We start from the raw sequence: 18,727 nt of genomic DNA, 5'->3' as shown, positions 1-18,727 counted from the left end.
CATGTTTTTGCAAATTACTTCGGTTGCAGTTGACTCACACCTATACTCTCCTGCCGGATTAAGTGTTGAGATTTGTCTTTTAGTCCTTTGCTGGACTCTGTCCACAGTGGTCTCCCCACAACCCCCCCTCCTCTCCCCTCAGGGAGGTGTCCACACCAGCCACACCTGTCCAGCCGGCTTCCCATCCTGCTCGTTCCCTTGGACCCACATTCCCTCTAGCCGCGTGGGCTTCCTCCTTGACCAAACCCCCCAGCCCCCCAACAACCATCAAGACAGTTTATTACCAAACCCAGTATTTATTGAGAACAAAGGAAACCAGCTGGCATAGAGGCCCAATTTCAATTCATCAAACTTCAGCTGAGGATGGGGAACAGGGAGTGGCCAGCCCTGAAGTTACCCTCCCAGGGAGGAACCAGCTCTGGGAGAGAGGGGCTGTCAGACCTCCAGGGCCTGGCTGGGGGGTCTCTGGCCAAGGAATGTGTGAAAGGGGCAGGGAGAGAAGACGGCAGCACCCCAAGATGTGGGCTGTGAGCAGCAAGTGGCAGAGGGGGCTGCTGAGCTGGTGGCCATCCAGGGGTGGGGTGCATGTGTGGTCCGCTGTCAGGGATTGACGGGGGGCAGGGAGCCGAGCTCAGGCAGCAGCTCGGGGTGGGGGTCTAGGCGCGCCAGGCGGCTCTGTTCCAGGGCGATGGCCTCGGCTGAGTGCTTGCATTTCTCAGAGCCACACTGACAAGTGAAGTATTTGCTTTTGATGTCCCAGAAGCGGTCACCATAGTCAAACCTGTCAGAGGAGCACAAGAGGCTATGGGATCCTGAGCCAGTGACCCAGGCCTGCCCCAAAGCACCCACCCCCATCTTCTCCTGACAGGCTCCTAGCCCTTCTGTGTGCACAGAACCGCCACACTGGCCCTGCCTGTGGACTTGTCAGATGTGCAGAATCTTGGGCTCCATTCCAAATCTACTGAATCAAAATCTGGGAGGCTCAGGACTCCATTTACACTGATATCTTGAGAGCCTTGGCTCTACTCCTTGCCTGGACACTAGGGACTCTCCAGCCTTTGGTGTCTGATCCTGGGCTCACTGCATGTCCCATACCCCAGCCACACACTGGAGACACCTCACCCCAGCTCCTCCCCAGTCCGGATGTCTCGGGAACTGAAGAAGGCAATGCGTGGAAAGCGCAGGTCTTGGTGCAGCATGAAGACCCGGACAGGGATGATGTTGGGGTCACACAAGTGGTTGATGAAGCGGCTGATGTTGCCATAGTAACGGGCATCGATGCAGTACACCTCTCCATCCTGAGGGGAGGGTGGCACCCTTCAAGGTGTCTACTACCATGCTTGCCTGGCCAACCGCCACCCCAACAAACCCCCCCAGTCTCTCCTCCCCACATTCCCATCTGCTGACTGACTGTAAGGCACAAAGGGGTCTCCTGCCCACCTTATTGTCTAAGTCGAAGAGATAAGAATCATCCTCTCTCACATCAGCCTCGGCATCAGAGATCAGCTCCCCGACATACCTGTGGGGCAGGAGGTGGTGGTTCTGAAGGTGAGTGGGGGTTACTGGGAGCCAGCTCCAGGCCCTGTCCCTCCTCACAACCCCACAGAATCCTCTTCCATGATCTCTCAACTGCCCTGGTCTGTGTCCATGGCTCCCACAGACCGACATGGCTGGGGCGGGTGGGCAGCCAGGGCAGAGTGGGCATGGAGGACAGCGGACATCAGACATCAGACATCATGGGATGGGGGAGGTGGGTAGCTCCCCACTGGAGCGAAGAGCAGGAGGAAGAACAGGGGATACCAGCGTGGGAGAGGACACACAGGGCCTCCCCCTGCCAGCTGGGGTCTCTGCTGGATACCTAGAACAACAGGCAGGACCATGACATGTGGGGAAAGCTGGGGACTAGTGGGCTGGAGATGAGCTAGAGAAGCAGCCATGGGGAAGGTGAAGGGAAAGGCCTGAGCTGTGCAGGAGGAAGAGACAGTGAGCAGGGAGACGGTAAGCCCCTATGGTTAAGGGGACCAGAATATGTAGGCAGCTGGTTTTTTTTGGGGGGGGGAATCCATGTGGGTTTAGCATCTGGGAGGTGTGTGTACTAGGGGTAACCTAGCACAGGGGTGTGAAGCACCCAGCACGTGGGGGCGAAGCCAGGCTGTAGGACAAGATTGACGGCAGGGCTGCAGGAAGGGGTGGAGCCACAGGGGGCCGTGATGGACTCTTGGAAGGAGCTAGTGACAAGGACGGTCACATTTAGAAAGCAGAGGAAGAGAAGCTGGTGAAGAGGAAGGATGGACGGGTCCGAGGTGAGGAGAGCATCACGGGAGCCAGAGCAAGGCGGGGTGGCAGACGCCAGAACGCGGAGCAAGACACGGGGTGAGGGGAGGTCTGTCGAGAGGCAGCGTCAGCAGGAGAGTGAGGGCCGAGGCCGATTCTGGCAGGGATGAGCAGTGAGCCGATGGTGGGGAACTCGAAGTCCAGGAGGAAGCAGCCATCTCCACAAAGTTGAGAGATGACCCAATAAAGAGGAAATGGGGGTGCCAGCGTGGCTTGTTAAGTGTCTGCCTTCGGCTCAGGTCATGAATCCAGGGTCCTGGGATCGAGTCCTACATCGGGCTCCCTGCTCAGCGGGGAGCCTGCTTCTCCCCCTGCCCCCACCCCACTTGTTCTCTCTCTCAAATAAATAAAATCTTTAAAAAAGTAAGAGAAAATGGATGGTCCCTTAAATGGGAAATGGGGTCAAAGGAGGCCTAGAAGTCTGCCGGCCATGGGGGAGGAGCCGGACAGGGGGTGACAGAGGTTGGAAAAGAAAGTGGAGGTGGACAGAAAGGTCGCATTACCCCCTCAATTTTGCAGAGAAGAGAAATGAGGCTCAAAGAGATTAAGAACTCGGCCATGGACACCCCGTGGCAGAGTGCAGCTCAAATCAGGTCCGTTTCCCAACTTGGAAAGGCAGGGGAGGGGTGATATGGTGGTGGTGGCAGGAGGCTCTGCAGTCTGGGCAGGCTAGGGGCAGGTGCAGTCTGGACAGGGAGGGGCAGTGAAAAAAAGCAGGACCTGTCAGGGAGCAGAGCGGAGGGAGACCTGGCAGGCAGCTGCAGCTGGGCATCCACCCCGACCCCTACTCACTCGCAGATGAAGGTCCCCTGGGGGATGGTCTGCAGGGCGCGGACCCCCCAGCCCATCTTGGCTGTCCGGTAGAGCTGCAGTCGCACTCTGGGGGGGTGGGAGAGAGGCTGGCATCAGGTGGTGGGATGTGGGGTGTGGGGGGCTGAGGGTGGGCTGCAAGGGCGGGCCTCACTTGATGCCACTCTGTACCACCCGGTTCTTGCAGTTTCTCCAGCAGGAGCACGCTTGGTTACACTCGAAAATCAGTGGGGGCTCGATCTTATTAAATTCCTGGAGCAGCCGCCCGTCCTGGGGTCGAGGGAGGGAAGGACAAGTAGTTTCCATGTGGTGCCCACTACGGCTCCCGACCCCACAGACGGGGAGGACGGGCTCGGGGAGGCCACACGTGCCAAGCTCAGAGACTAGGACCTGCACCACACCCTTGGTTGGCACATAGCTGGGCATGGGCCCAGCTCCATCCTGGCAGCGCACCCCCCAAACCCCTGCCCTGCCCCTTTATTCACGAGGGAGTGACTGGTGGCGGGGAGCAGGTGGAGCGAACGCACCTTGTCATACCAGCAGCGGATGCTGAGCTGCCCGCACAGGCAGTTGGAGCTGGAGCAGTCATCCACACAGGTGCAGTGCTGGGGCAGGAGGCAGGGGATGAGCTTGACCCTCAGAAGCAGCCTTGTCCCCTCAGCAGCCAATGCTCCCTGACCCCCCACCACTGTGCTTCCTCTGAGGTTGTTACTTCAGACAGTGGGTGCTGATGGTCCCAGGATGAGGGGGAATCAAGGTGTTGCTGACAGGGGTGTCCCAGGGCTACTGTAAGCCCATATACCTTCACATGTCCTAAAGAAAGCACCCTTTTCCCAGATGGATGCAGGCCCATACCGAGTTCCCTTTCAGCCTGGCTCCTTTGTTCATCCATGACTTGCCTGACTGGCCCTGGCTGCTCTGGATGTCCCTCTTGGCGGGGGTGGTGCAGGGCCCCCCACTCACTTGCAAATGGGTGATGTTCCGGTCGATGTTCATGGTGGATGTCTCGCAGTTCTCTGAGATGTACTTGTAATCTTCAGGGCAGGGCTCCCCGTCCACGCCATTGACACAGGGGATAGGCACGTTCTCATAGCCCCGAGCCACATCCCTGACAGAAGGGAGATGGGGCTGGGGGCGCTAGAGGAGTGGGTGCGGGGTCCACCAGGTGCAAGGAGAGGCCTGAGAGGTTCCTGGGGCCATGGGAGGGAAGGGGGTGGTTCTGGGAGTTCGTCAGGGCAGGGGAAGGAAGACTGCCAAATAACTGTGGGACAACCAATGAAAACCGGACTTCAGATAACTGAGGAATAGTTTTCTACTACAGGTATGTCCCCACTAATGCACTGCACCCTCTTAACACTAAATGCGCACAGCTCTTCTGAAACCCTCATTTAGCTCTATTCTCATTTACGGTCTCTGGCATCCTGTTGGGGGCTGGCTCTGAGGATTCAGTGGAGCCTGTTTGGGGGGCTGGTGCCCAAGGGATGTTCTGAGGGTTCAGTAGAGCGTGGGGAGGGGGCAGAGGCTCACCGGCATATAATCTTCTCAGTGCGGATGGCCCGATTCCCCACTCCCAGCCGAAGCTTGCGGTTGAGCTGCAGGGCAAACCACACATCGGAGCGCTCCGGAGTCAGGTCCCACGCGGTGTCCCCCTCCTTGTTCCGCAGCTCCGGGTTCGCCCCGCGTGACAGGAACAACCTGGGAGGGGATGGGGAGCCTGTGGGGTCCAGGGCTGGGAGCCTGCGCCGGGGTGCTAGGGTGCGGGGCGGGTGGGGGCTCACAGCACACAGTCGTGGTAGCTCTCCCGTGCCGCGATGTGCAGGGGCGTGTCCCCGTGGTAGTTGACTGCGTGGAGGTCGCAGCGGGCATTGAGGAGGACCTCGGCGATGGCCGCACTGCCCGTGAAGGAAGCCCAGTGCAGGCAGATGTTTTCTTCCTATGTAGGTGGGAGGGGCGGGGGGTGGGCCCAAGCTGTGAGCCCCGCAACCCAGCCTCCGGGGGGCCAGGGCAGCCCTCACCTCCCTTAACCCCTGCCAAAATCTCACGTTGTCCGTGAGCGTGACGTCAGCGCCCCGGGTCAGCAGCATGCGGATCACTTCAATGTGCTTGTGCTCCGCGGCCCAGATGATGGGTGTCCACCCCCCACTGTCCTGTGGGCGGGGAGAGAGGGAGGAAGTTGAGAGGCCACTGTCCCCTGCCCAGGGTCCACCCAGCACTCAGTCCTGCTTACCAAAGCAGCGCGAGGTCTAGAGCACAGGCTCCAGGGCTAGGCTGAGAGCAGGACTCTCAGCCCCACCATTCACATGCTGCGGGACCCTGAGTAAGTCTCTTCATCTCTCTGGGTCTCAGTTTCCCGGTCTATAAAATGGGACTGATAGTGTCTATTGTCCAAAGTTGTAATTTTTCTTTCTAAAACACAGACATTTCCTAGGTCTTTCCACTCAAAGTCCTAGAATGTGATGACCCAACAGCACACAGGCTGCAGTCTCTAAAAAATATTTTCCATTTAAAGGAAGAAGAGTCTCTAAGGGGCACCTGAGTGGCTCAATGGGTTAAAGCCTCTGCTTCAGCTCAGGTCATGATCCTAGGGTCCTGGAATCGAGCCCCACATTGGGTTCTCTGCTCTGGGGGGAGCCTGTTTCCCCCACCCCGGCCTGCCTCTCTGACTACTTGTCATCTCTGTCAAATAAATAAATAGGGTGCCTGGGTGGCTCAGTGGGTTAAGCCGCTGCCTTCGGCTCAGGTCATGATCTCAGGGTCCTGGGATCGAGTCCCGCATTGGGTTCTCTGCTCAGCAGGGAGCCTGCTTCCTCCTCTCTCTCTGCCTGCCTCTCTGCCTACTTGTGATCTCTCTCTGTCAAATAAATAAATAAAATCTTTAAAAATAAATAAATAAATAAATAAAATTTAAAAAAAAAAAAAGGAGAAATGGCAGATTCAGCCTGGGGCAGGAAACGTGCTAAAAGGTAAAGATGCTCTCAGAAGTTGCTGGATCGTAGCAAAAGCCACAGGAGCCTCATTCAAGGGGCTCCTCCTGGACAAACAACGAACAAATCAAAGACTGTATGAATGACTGTAATAGGCCAAAACACACCCAAGATATGACAAACTAAGAGGTAATAAAGAATATCTGCATGTTTCTAGATATTAAGGCAGCAACTCTTCGTTCTGAAAACTGATAAAAAGAAGCAAAAAAGAGAAAAGTAAAGAAAAAATACAAACAAGGATGGAGAGGGCGCCTGGGTGGCTCAGTGGGTTAAGCCGTTGCCTTCGGCTCAGGTCACGATCTCAGGGTCCTGGGATCGAGTCCCGCATCGGGCTCTCTGCTCAGCAGGGAGCCTGCTTCCTCCTCTCTCTCTCTGCCTGCCTCTCTGCCTACTTGTAATCTCTCTCTGTCAAATAAATAAATAAAATCTTTAAAAAAAAAAAAACAAAAAAAAACCAAAAAACAAGGAAGAGAAAGAGATGAAGACAGACTGGAACATGGCTGAGATTCGGGGAAAGGGTCAGAGTCAGCGGAGGCTCAAAGGAGGCCCGGGGCCTGAAGCCTGAAGCTGAGCCCAGGACCCCGAGGAAGGGGGCTGGCTGGTGGGGCAGCCAGGCCACTGACCTGGGCGTTGACATCCACCTGTCCCGTGCTGAGCAGCAGGCTGACCATCTCCAAGTTCCCAATTTTGGCTGCATGGTGCAGGCAGGTGGAGCCGTCCTCCTCCTGAGGGAGAGGCCGGCCAGTGAGTGCCTTGCCGGTTCCGCGGCCCACCCCCTGACCCAAGGCCCCAGGAGTTGGGGGGTGGGGTGGGGGTTGGAGGGGTGGGACTAGCTCTGCACACCTTGCTGTAGACGCAGCCGCCGCGCTGCACCATGTAGCGGGCCGCCTCTAGGTGGTTGTTCACCACAGCCTCCATAAGCGGCGTCCGCTGCTGCTTGTCCACTGCATTGATGTTGGCTCCCGCCTGCAAGGAGGGGGCATGTGGGCTCGTGCTCCCGGAGGGCCGCGCGAGGGAAGGGGTGCGAGGACTGGGTCCCGGAGGCAGAGGGCCAGGTGGGAGCTGACCTGCAGTAGCACGTGGCAGATCTCCACGGAGCCCTTCTGGGCGGCCGCGTGCAGGGGCGTGCGTTTGCTCTGCTGATCGCTCTGGAAGTTGGGGTCCAGGTTGTCCACTGCGGGGAGAGCCCGCCACACGGGAGGAGGGAGGGACAAGCGGTAAGCGAGAGAGCCAGTGGGTGGGGCCTTGTCCTAGTCAACCTCTCCTGGCTTCTACTGGGAAGGCTGGTGTGAGTGAATGCATGTACGCACTCAGCACTGTCCCCAGCACCTATGTGCTCGCTGTTACCACTGTCCCCACCATCACAGGTTATGCGTGTGTCTGTCTCCGCTGCACGCTAAGTGATTCAGGGACGGACAGGGACCCTCAGCGTCTGGTACGTAACTGTTGCTCCCGTGAGGTGCGCAGAACAAACGCAAGAGCCGAATACTCACGCAGCATCAGGATCACCTTCTGCAGCTCCCCCTGCTTCACGGACAGGTACAACTGGCGGGGGTGGAAGCGGAGTTTCTTCCGCCTGCCACGGTGAGGGAAAGGGGTAGGGTCCTCAGAAGGAGCATCACCCTCAGTACCTGTGACCCACCTTCCAGCCCCAGCCCCAGCTGCCCGGCCCAAGAACAGCCCTGCATTCACCTCTCAGACTCCTGGATGACTAGGGCCTTCTCCAGGGCCTCACGGCCGGGCCCCGGGGGCAGCCCCACAGCTGACAGGCAGCCCCCATTGGGAAGGGTCAGGGAGGGCCCTGAGCTGTCGATGGTGTCAGCCAGAGGGTCGCAGGGTGGGCGCCGGGGCTCCCCATGCCCTCGCATCCGGGCACTGCAGGAGAAGGAGCTGATGTCTACAGGCCATGGCGCTGGGCAGGGAACAGACAGTTGGGAAAGGGGAGGCCAGTACCTGGGCTGGGAAGTGTCTGCTCTCCCGGGGGCATCCTGAGCCAGGGGTGGGGGGGCAGGGGCTGCAGTGCCAGCTGGTGGGGTCACCCCATCCCCCCGGGGGATGGTCACCTCCTGGGCCTCAGATGCATCCTCCCCACAGTGGGGACAGAAGACCATGCCATTCAGCTGGGACACACAGGCCTTGTGGAAGCGGTGGGCCACACGGAAGTCGGGGTGGCACTCTAGGAAGGTGCCCTGAGGAAACAAGGCGCTCAGGCTCTGGGACAGCCCTCCCCTGTGGGGCACACAGCCAGCCTGCCCCTCACCGCTGTACACCGCCGCACACAGCCAGTGGCCACTCACCGCTGTACAGAAGTAGCCACAGCCTGGGCAACAGTGGTGCTTGACCATGCGGGCACGGTGGGTCTCACAGAGCACCATCAGTGCCACGCGGCTGGATGGCCTCATGGTCTCCCGCTTGAGGATGGCGGCATTGCAGCCGGACAGCTGTGGCGGTGTGAACAGGCAGGGAGAGGATGAGGCTGGGGCCTGGGGCCTGGGGCTGGGTCACCACCACCGCCACATCCCCTGGCAGCTCCCAGGCCCACCTCTCCATCCACACTCTCTGTGGCCATGCACTTGTGCCCAGCTCGCTCACTGATACGGTCAATCTTGGGAGCCTCCATGCGGCAGCTGCACAGCGGTAACTCCTCAAAGCCCCGCTCAGTCTCCAGTGAGGATGTGTCATTGGATACCCCTTGGACAGAGGGAAAAGGGAGCTGAGGGAGGCCAATCCCATCACCCACAGGGACCCCTGCTGGGGCCTCTCACCCCCGCCCTGCTTTTCCCTCCATGCTCTAGAACTCCCAAAGCCTGGCCATGGACAGACACCTGGGCTCCAGTGGGGTCTCCCTCCTCCCCATTCCCTCCAGCCCAGAGGGTGCCTGCCCCCTAGTGGCTCGCCATCCCGGCAATTGGCAATTACCGGCGTGGTTGGGGGAGAGGGTCCCCTCGCTGGGCAGCTCCAGGGACCCCAGAGGGACCTCCATGTACTCACTGGGGCCTGAGGAGCCCACACCATTCACTCCTGACATGGAGACAGAGAGAGTGAGAGTGCGAGCTCACAGGTGCCTGGACGCGTGGGTACATGCGGGCGTGCGTGCGTGAGCACATGCGTGAGCGTGTGTTCGTGCACACTCTCTGGGGGCCGGGAGGGGGCTGGAGGAGGGGACCCAAAAGCAGAGGAGCCTCCTCACCTCGTGGCTCCTTGGCCCGGGGAGGCTCGCGCTTCCGCCGTTTCCTGGACGGCTTCACCCATGGGCTGTCCTTTCGCCACTTCTTCTTGGCTTTGCGGCGGCCGCTGGAGCCACTCTGGGATGGTGTAAGAATTAGAGAGCCTGGCCCCCAGCCCATGACCTCTCCCCCATGAGAACTCAGATCTCGGGCCCCACAGCCCCCCACTCCTTGGGATGCTAGCCTCCCACCCTTACCCTGTCGGACTGATTGCCTGACTCCTCGTCTTCCTCTTCTTCTTCCTCTTCCTCCTCCTCCTCTTCTTCTTCCTCTTCCTCTTCCTCCTCCTCTTCTTCTTCTTCCTCACTCAGTTGTTCAGCCAGAGCTTCAACCTCAGACTGGGAGGAAGGCAAGGCAGGTCTGAGGAAACAGCAACCTCTAGGCCACAGCCCCCTTTTGGGGGAAACTTGGGAGAGAGGCAGGGCAGGAGAGAGCCAACCCCCAAGACTCAGACAATGAAGCAAAACAAAGAGGCTACTACTATTAGCCCAGACGGCTCCCTGGCGGAGGTGAGCATAGACAGGGAAGGCAAGAGTGCTGAATGTTAGCTGAGAAAAACTCACAATGTGTGTGAATCTTGGCAACACATTAAGGGAAAAAAATTTCAGAAAACAAGCACATAGTTTAATACTCTATGAAGTCTTCACACGTAGGCAAGACTACTACCCGTGGCTGCTCAAAACACTAGATGAGAGGCTCAGGAGGAACTTTACAATGAGGATGAGGATGATATTCCATAAATCCACCAGTCAATCTTAATTACGACTAATAAAAGATGAGATGTCCTATAACTCCTGATGTGATGCAACAGGAAAACATGCACACCAGCTATCAGATCTTCTCGCCACTTTAAAAAAACAAAAAACAAAAAAAACCAAACCACCCAAAGCCGATTGTGCTTCTAGATCTGCTTTATAAGAAATACTGGGCAGATGGGACGCCTGGGTGGCTCAGTTGGTTAAGCAGCTGCCTTCGGCTCAGGTCATGATCCCAGCGTCCTGGGATCGAGTCCCACGTCAGGTTCCTTGCTCAGCTGGGAGCCTGCTTCTCCCTCTGCCTCTGCTGCCACTCTGCCTGCCTGTGCTCACTCTCTCTCTCTGGCATATAAATAAAATAAATAAAATCTTAAAAAAAAAAAAATACTGGGCAGAGAGGAACATGTCAGTCCCTGCCCAATCAGTGAATGCCTAAATGCGAGAAATTCTATATTACAACTGACCTGGTCCTATCAACAAGTAAACGGCAGGAAATGCTTCTTTTTCAAAGCCAGGGGCACCCACGCATCAAGACAGACCTAAGGCAAATGTCGATCAAACTAGTGGATGCAGCCCATTTGAATCTGGACAGACAAAACCCCATTTATGAAACTACGGAGGCGATGTGAACCCTGGTAGCAGGGTGATGGTTTCAAGGAGTCACTGGGACATTTTCGAGGTTGTGAATACAGTGAAGCCGTGATCTTAAAACTCAGAAAGAGGCCTCATGTTTAGAGATACATATGGAAACATTTCCAGATAAAATGATGTGATGGCTACTTTACAACAGTCCGGGAGGTGGGCGGGCTGGGGGAGGAAGAGCTGAGTCAAGAGCCGCTGTGTGCTGACAACTGCTGGGGTGGGCTGAGGCTTTGTGAGAGCTCAGCCCTTATTCTTTTATGCATATCTGAAATTTCCTGATGTCACATTAAATAGAAAGCACGTCAGGCAGAACAGCATTATACCGCATAAGCAAACACGTGTGAGACAAAACCAAGAGCAAAATAACGAATAAGCAAACAAACAACAAAATGGGATGGTAAACCCGAAGTCCAGGATGAAGGTTACCACCCTGGGGATCGGCAGGGGATGGGCTGGGATGGAGCACACACCGGGAGCAAGTTAGAGGAAGGCCAGCTCCTTCTCACCTTGCTGTCGGAGTCCACACGCTCATCCACTGAGTAGGAGTCATAGTAGAGGCTGAAGTCTTCCCCCACCACTGTCTCCCACTCCTCCAGGGACCCTGGGCCCCCTTTCTCCATGGTCACTTCTCCCGAACCCCGCGTAGAACCCAACTCCTCTGACTAGGAAAGATCAGAAAAACGGAAGCTGCTGGTACCTGGTACCGGACCCCCATTTCCCCTGGGTACAAGATACAGCCCCTGCCCCGGTGGAGAGGCCCTGTTTTCTGCCTCTCCAGGCTCACCAGGCCACCTCCTGCGTTCAGCTTCCTTCTTTTCACCACTTCTGGAAGAAAAGAGAGAGGGGGAGAAAGGAGTTAAGACCTGTCCTTAAACCCTCAGGACAGGTCTTATCCAGTGGCCAGTGGGCGGGGGTGGGGTGGGACTGACCTGAGGTCATCTTCCCCAGCGAGTGTACATCATCACTCATGCGGAAATGCTGCACTTCAGGGGGCCGCTTCTCAGGGACCGGGGGCTGGGGACCAAGAGAAAACACACTTAGTAGTTCTACCTAACTACTAAGGTAGTTAGTAGTTCTACTAACTACCTTAGTAGTTGTACACACTTAGTAGTTCTGGATTAGCCTGGAGCCCTGGATGAGGCTGGGGTGGGCGAGACACACTCTCAAAATTGCCGTCTGAAGCTCCAATAAACCAGAATGTGGCAATCACAACTCTGGTCTCCCCAGAGGCAGTGTGTCAAGCATATCCTCACCTAACACTTACCTCTTCAAGTACGCAGAAAAAGGCCCTATTTACCCATTTTACAGAAGAGAAAACAAAGGTTCATGCTTTGCCCAAAACTGCCTAAACCATATCCAGAACAAAATGATACCGGAGCCCCAGAAACATTGTCATAAAGCTTCTGAAATTCTGGGGCTTTTGTCCTTTCCCTCACCTCCTTCCCTGTAGGGATTCACAGTAAAAAAAAAACAAAAAACAAAAAACAAAATCCTTAGAAACTCTCTGAAAAAAGAAGCAGGGGCAGTTTCAAAGGGAGGAAAAAGCTCCCATGGGGCCCACTTTGAGGTAGAAACAGAGTTTGAAGTTCCTTAGACAGTCATTATCATAAGAATAATTACGAGGTTAACTATATCATTAACTCTCTAACCTTTGTTTTTTTCTATTCTCCTCTCCCCAAGAACTGTAAACTCCAGGAAGACAGGAACTTGTCTGTTCAGATTAAGCCCAGCCCAGAATTTGACACACAGTGGCCCCCAAATAAGTATGTGGAACCAAGAATGGATGAAGAAAGGTCTCTAGCTAAACTGTTCTTTAAAAAAAAAAAAAAAAAAGGCCCACAAGGGGTTCATAGTGGATTACTTTAGTCTCCCCACCCCCATGCCTTTCCCCGACAAATCCTCACCTGCCCATTTCCTGGTTTGGACATGGTTTTTCTTGCTCGGTGGACCTTGGGCTGTCCCTCTGGGCTGGGTGTGGCCACAGGGGGCTCGGGCCCTGCTGTGGCTGCCCCCTGGGCCCCTGGCATACTCAGCAGCCGCATAGCCAAACTCTGGACTGATGGGGGTGATTTTCCAGTCCCTGTCATTGACATCTTGGCCCGGCTGGGACAGGCACCCCCCTTGCTGGGGGAAGAGGGGAATGACTTTGTGGCATGGCCTGGAAGACAGAGAGGCAGGCAGGCAGAGGCAAGATAAGAGTGAAAGTGTTCAGAGAATACCCCACCTCAGCCCTCCAGGCTCTCCAGTCTCTAACCCAGCAGGATGCGACCCCCATGGAGGTCCCCATCTCCCTCCAGATTCTCAGGTTCATCCCCAATGAGTGGTGCGGCTCCTACAGGGGTGTCAGCCCCCTCATCACCAACGGTGACCGTGACAGAGGCTGGGGATGAGGGCCCAGCAGGCTCCAGGGAGTCGGGGCTGGCCTTGGGCAGGGTCTCCTCACTACGAGGGGTGTCCCCCAAAGAGCCATGGACTGTAAGGGAAAATAAAAAGTTCAGGGTTAAGATCTCAGAGAATCCGGTGTTGGGGGAGGTGAAGGTCCAACTGGGCCCATTTCTGCTGCACTCACCTCTCTCAGTGGCTCCTCTAGGCTCCTTCTCCAGCACCAGCGCCCCCATCTCAGCAGGGGCCTCCCCCTGGCAGGGGACACAAGGTATAGGGGGGCTGGTCAGTCCAGCAGGAAGTTGGGGAGCCCAGGACGCCTGGGCTCTGGGAAGAGAGAGTAGGCTCCGGGGCCTACCTCTTCCTCTGTGAGGGCCCCCCCTTCCGCGGCCTCGGCTGCCCGGGGGGGCCGCACGACCCCTCCCCCGGGCCCGCATTAGCCCCCTCCCTCTCGGTAGACCCCGCATCTCAGGGGCCGAGAAAAGAGGAGGGGGAGGGGGCGGGGCCTCCGCGCCCCGGCCCCGCCCCCTCCTCCCGGCTGCACGCGCCGCTCCCCCTTTGTCCCCCAGGCCGCGGGGACCCCGGGCACCAACCCCTCCAGCGCCCGCTGCCCCCCAGCCCGGTGGACGGCCCCTCGTGCCCCTGGCGCGTGCTCCTGGGGCCCCGGCGCCAGCCGCCCACTCGGGGGCAGCCGGCGGCTGCACGCGTGCCTCCGTGCCCACTCCCCCCACCTCCCACCCCCTGGTCCCCTCATCCGCCCCCGGTGCTGGCCCTCCGGATTGCTGCAGGTCCCGTCCGGGCCCCCCGGCCCCGTTGCACCCCCGGAGCATTGCACGGGCGCGCGCTTCCCCCGGGCGCGCGCGCGGGCATGCACCCGCCTCTCCCCCTCCCCTTCCGCACCTCGGCGGCCGCCGCCGCTGCAGCTCCCGCCGCCGCCGCCATCGCCGCTTGCGCGGGGGGCCGAGCCGGCGCGCGGCCGCCCCGGGTCACGTGGGCGGGGGAGGGAGGGCTAGGAGGAGCCTTAAAGGAGCCACTACGCGCTTTCTGGCCATTTTCCCCTCGAGAGCCGCTTCGGAAATGGCAGTGGCTGTCCTAAGTGGGGCTGCAGGGGAGAATTCCTGCTAATCCTGGCGTCAGCTCAGCGGGGAGCCGAAGGTGAGGCACGCCTGGGTTCAGGTGTGGCTTCTCCATCCCCCGCCAGTTTGTAGGTAACGAAGGGAGTGTCGTCTGACCCTCACTGCTCTCGGCAGCGGCTGTCTTTCCAGTCTGGCCCGCGTTATGTTTCTCCCGCCTCTGGGTGCTTTCTGGTTTCTGGGTCGCCAGATGTTTCAGGCTCAGTTTTGGCCTGGCTTCACTAACGAGTAGGAAGGGGCCAGTGGGAACGCGCGGAGGACACCTTTACTCCTGACTGTTTCTATCTTGGTGTTTCTGGATCGGCGTCCTCTTTTGAAAACCTGGGGCTAAAGTATCTTCTGTTTATGCCGGACCTGTTACGTCACCACAGGCACTAGGGATCCAAGTAAGCCCCCAGAGGCCCTAGGGTTATTACTGCCTAGTGACACTACTAACCTTTTTTTCTTTTTCTTTTCTTTCTTTTTTTTTTTTTTTTTGTGCCTAACACCTCACAAGCATAGTCAGGAACTAAGTGGGGTATAAGCCCAGTTAACAGTGTAAGTATGAATAATATTACACAAAGATATACAACCTTGATAGCATTACTTAGGATACCATCCCTTTACGGATTACATTCTGGTCAAAGTTTGGAGTAACCCTGTATGATTTCACACGCAGTATTTGATAGAAGCCCTTAGTTGGGGTGTGGAGCTCCTGAGGCCATTTCAAGGCCTTCTGGGAACTGTAGTTCTCTTTGGTTAAGAAGTATTCCAGAGCTTTGTGGGACTTGTAGTCTTCTCCATACCCTAACCCAAACATAGTGTTTTTGCTTTTTTTTTTTAAACTTTCCGGAGGACATGAAACCTTTCCTCAGAATGCCCCAAAATAGCCTCCTGCTTACAATTTTGGTGGGCATAGTGATCACCTTTATAGCTCATCCCCAGGGCTGATACCAAACTCTTGTAAGAGAGGGGGAAGTTGTGTGTTACCACCACTGCCAATCATGGAACATAAGTATGAGATACCTGCCAGATGCTGAGGTTGCAGAACTGGGAGGGTTCCCAGCCAGAGAAGCCCACTTGTCACAATCCCCTGCTCTTGTCAAGTCTCCTTCAGGCATGGGTCCTGCATGAGCTGTGCTGAGTATTGAACAAATGGCATAAAGGAGAGGTTGTCTAGAGTGGGATAGTCATACACATGCAGTTGCCAGACAAAGTATAAAGGAAAGAAAGTGTGTGGGTTTCTTTTTTTAATTATTTATTTTGTGGAAAACAAAAGCAGAAAAACTAAAACCCCAAACTCCAGAAAAAATCCTAAAAAATACGTTTTTTCTTAAAAAATACTGTATAAGTCTCTACTCCTCTCCCTCCCACCCAACAGCCCTCCTTGTATCCTCTCATCTAAGTGCCCTACCCCCCACCCCCACCACTATTCATCCTTCTTGCTATTGTCCCCCACTTTTCCATATCTACCCAGGATGCTCACCCCCAAGTTCTCTTACCTGGCACCTGACATGATTCTCCCTAGAGTTCCGGTGAGCCTTTACCCACAGTCCCATTCCCCCAGCATGCAAGAACTGTCTCCCCACTTCCTTTTCTGGGATTCAATAATCCTTTCCCCCACCACTCCCTCTCCCAAGGATCTATTCTATGCAGGAGCATGTAAGCTGCCTCCTGCCAAATTCCCTCCCAACTCCCACCCCCCCACCCCCCACCTCAAGAAATATCAGAACCTCACCCTGGGCAGCCTTAACCAGGAATAAATCACTTTCCTTTTTTTCTTCTCATTCTGTAAGACCCGTTCCCTCCCTCCACATTCCCATGCACCTCTAAGAGAAGAAAATTTTTCTCTGGGAACCTTCTCAAGAATCCTCTCCCTCTCCATTACTTTTTTTTTTTTTTTCCCTGAAAAGGCAGGGCTCTTCTCTCCAAAGACTCTTCAGCCCCTCCCTCAGGAGGTATCTGCTCACGTTCCCCACGGTACCTGCCTGTTCCCGACCCTCCCACCCGCCCTATTCTCCTGGGCTACTAGCTCCCTTCCCACTCAGCCCAGGGACGCCCGCCTCCTGGCCTCCGAGACTGCCCCGCTAGCGGATGAGGACGTTGATCTCGGCCACGCTGGCCTCCAGCACGTTCTCCGCCGTGGTCTTGCCATGTTGCTCCTTGAGGTGCCGCCTAATGGCAGGCTTGTGAGCGAAGCGCACGTCGCAGTAGGAGCAGCGATAGGGCCTCGCTCCGGAGTGGAGATTGAGGTGGTCGTGCAGCGTGGACTTCTGCGTGAAGCACTTGCCGCAGATGCCGCATGAGTGCGACTTGACGCCGCGGTGCACGTTCATGTGGCGGTTGAGGTTGCTGCTGTGGTTGAACTGCTTGCCGCAGCGTGGGCACATGAAGATGAAGTGCTGCGCCCGCATGTGGAAGACCAGCTTCTCCACGCCCTGGAACACTTCCGGGCACTTGGTGCACTTGATGTTCTTTAGGGGGTTTCCACTGGAAAAGCCCCCCGGCAGGGGTCCCCGGCTGCCCCCTGCCCCCAGGCTGCCCCCCGCCCCCCGGGCAGCCATGGCCACCGCTGCTGCCTCCACCAGGCCCGAGGTGGTCCCCACGCTGGCCCGGCCTCCGGGGATCAACAGCAAGCCCTCCCCTTCTGCGTCCTCAGACAGGCTATAGCAGGCTTTCACGACCCCCTGCGGTGGGGCCACAGTGCTGGGGGGCACGCTGCTCTGGGCCAGCTCTCCCAGGTGGCCGCCCACGGAGCCTCCGATGCTCAGACCTCCTCCCAAACTTCCGGGAGGTTTGAGCCGGTGTGCCACCTCCAGGGCCGACTCCACCTTGACGATGCAGATGTCAGACACGTCCTCGTCCTCGTCCTCATCTTCTTCCTCGGCCTTCAGCTCCAGGTCCTCATCCAGAGGAAACTCCAGTTTCACCGGCCGTAGGAGTGGAGGGGGTAGAGGGGGTGGGGGTGGGGGCTTGGGGGCTGGCTTTGGGGTCCTGGCGGGAGGGAGGAGGGATTTGGTGGCACTGACACTGCTCACAAGGCTGGCATCGCTGACCCCATCCTCTTTGAGGCCTATTTTGGGCTCAATGAACTGGCTGAGGGCGTTCCTGCATTTCTCCACGACGTGCTCCATCTGCAGGTAGGAGGCAGCCGTCAGGTAGTTGACGATGTCCCTGACAGCGAATTCCAGAGCGCCCGTGTAACAGGAGAGAAGCAGGTCGGCCACGATGCGTGCACTGTGCATCAGGGAAACCTGCAGCTCAGAACTGGGGTTCAGCAGGAACTGGTCCCTCAGGAAAGGCGAGCAGGCGGCCAGGATGACCTTGTGGCCACGGAACTTGAGGCTGTCGGCCACAATGGTCACGTCGCAAAACCGCTCCTCTGCGCGGAGCTGGTTCATATTCCGCAGGGTAGCGGCCTCGTGGCCGGGCAGCTGGAAGCGCAGGACTTCCACCCCAGAGGCCATTGTGGCGGGGGTGGGCAACCCTGGTCGGGAAGGAAACCTGGTCAGAGACAAAGGTCTCTGGCTCTGCTAAGCCATCGCTCCAGGCCCCTCGTCCCCATTTCTGCCCAGCCTCCCCGCTTCGGATCTCCCAGTCTTCAGGCCTCTTCCTCAGTTTCCCCAGTCCCTGGGGAAGCGCTGTCCCTCCGAGAGGACGGAGGCGTGGTTCCCGGGGGCGGGGCAGCGGCGTCCACACCCCCCAGCCCGACCGCCCGCGAGGACCGGGCGAGCCCGCGCGCCCACGGGGAAGGTAGGAGAAACCGGGAGCAGAGGCCTGGGGTTCTGGGCTCCGGGGTGGCCCGGGCTGCAGCCTCTTCTCACCCCGCCCCCTTTCCCCGCTGCTTCATTCCTCCGCCCCCCCTTTGCACGTTTGCACGCGCCTTTCACGTCCTCCCCCCGCCGCCTGCACGCTTCGTGCACGCCCCCCCCACGTTCAGAGCTCCGTGGCACGCCCCCCCAGCCCCACGACCCTGAGTGCACGCGCCTCTCACCTGGCCCGGTTCCGCGCGCTGTTTTTTCCCCCCCTATCTCCCCCACCCCCCCCGGGGTCGGCAGCGCCCCCAAACACGGGCAGGGCCTGGGCAGCGCGCAGGCGCGGGGGTGCACGAGGCGCGCGCGCGGGGCCAGCTCCGCGTGGGCGTAAGGAAGGAGGGGCGGGGGCGGCTCGTGCAGTGTGTTCCAGGCCCCGCGCGCCTCGGCGTCGGCGAGAACTCGGGGAGGAGGAAGAGGGGAGGGAATTAAAGGAGCAGGATTCCCCCTTTCCCGACCCCCCTTTCTTCGCCAGCCCCCCCCACACGGTTAAAGGGCCGGATGGCCTGGCCTCCCCTTTGGCCGGTATTATTTGTCCGCCAGAGCGGAAATACGTTCCACACCCCCCTCTCTCGCTCCCCCTCCTCTGTGCCTCCGGGCCCCGCGGCCCGTCTGCGCGTGCGTGCCAAGTGCCGCGCGGAGGCCCGCTTGCTCGGGCCCGCCCCCCGT

General features: G+C 57.8%; 2 protein-coding genes across 6 annotated transcripts; both read right to left on the bottom strand.

Moving 5' to 3' along the window:
• Nucleotides 1-276: 276 nt before the first annotated feature.
• Nucleotides 277-14,076, bottom strand: EHMT2 (euchromatic histone lysine methyltransferase 2). Of its 5 annotated transcripts, XM_044256203.1 has the most exons (28): nucleotides 14,035-14,076; nucleotides 13,322-13,388; nucleotides 13,007-13,225; nucleotides 12,657-12,910; nucleotides 11,682-11,766; nucleotides 11,537-11,577; nucleotides 11,259-11,414; nucleotides 9,553-9,693; nucleotides 9,319-9,433; nucleotides 9,048-9,149; nucleotides 8,671-8,819; nucleotides 8,426-8,569; nucleotides 8,082-8,317; nucleotides 7,821-8,003; nucleotides 7,622-7,704; nucleotides 7,196-7,302; nucleotides 6,972-7,094; nucleotides 6,752-6,853; nucleotides 5,187-5,291; nucleotides 4,923-5,077; nucleotides 4,672-4,839; nucleotides 4,108-4,252; nucleotides 3,672-3,749; nucleotides 3,299-3,414; nucleotides 3,127-3,213; nucleotides 1,441-1,519; nucleotides 1,123-1,298; nucleotides 277-781 (listed from the first exon to the last, which is right to left on the bottom strand). In XM_044256203.1, the coding sequence occupies exons 1-28, from the start codon at nucleotides 14,074-14,076 to the stop codon at nucleotides 601-603; spliced, it is 3,639 nt and encodes a 1,212-aa protein (XP_044112138.1). In that variant the 3' UTR covers nucleotides 277-600. The 5 variants fall into 5 exon arrangements, with proteins under 5 accessions (XP_044112138.1, XP_044112147.1, XP_044112111.1 ...); XM_044256212.1 differs by lacking the exon at nucleotides 9,048-9,149; XM_044256176.1 differs by lacking the exon at nucleotides 14,035-14,076 and having other exon boundaries at nucleotides 13,322-13,601.
• A 2,186-nt stretch (nucleotides 14,077-16,262) lies between these two features.
• On the bottom strand, nucleotides 16,263-18,514 carry ZBTB12 (zinc finger and BTB domain containing 12). The gene is made up of 2 exons (XM_044256130.1): nucleotides 18,241-18,514; nucleotides 16,263-17,733 (listed from the first exon to the last, which is right to left on the bottom strand). The coding sequence occupies exon 2, from the start codon at nucleotides 17,711-17,713 to the stop codon at nucleotides 16,334-16,336; it is 1,380 nt and encodes a 459-aa protein (XP_044112065.1). The 5' UTR covers nucleotides 17,714-17,733; nucleotides 18,241-18,514; the 3' UTR covers nucleotides 16,263-16,333.
• Between the last annotated feature and the right edge of the window lie 213 nt (nucleotides 18,515-18,727).

This window comes from Neovison vison, chromosome 1, assembly GCF_020171115.1.
Source record: "Neovison vison isolate M4711 chromosome 1, ASM_NN_V1, whole genome shotgun sequence".
In the NCBI taxonomy this organism is placed as follows: domain Eukaryota; kingdom Metazoa; phylum Chordata; class Mammalia; order Carnivora; family Mustelidae; genus Neogale; species Neogale vison.
The sequence above is the reverse complement of the archived record's forward strand: the minus strand, read 5'-3'. Positions and strand labels throughout refer to the sequence as shown.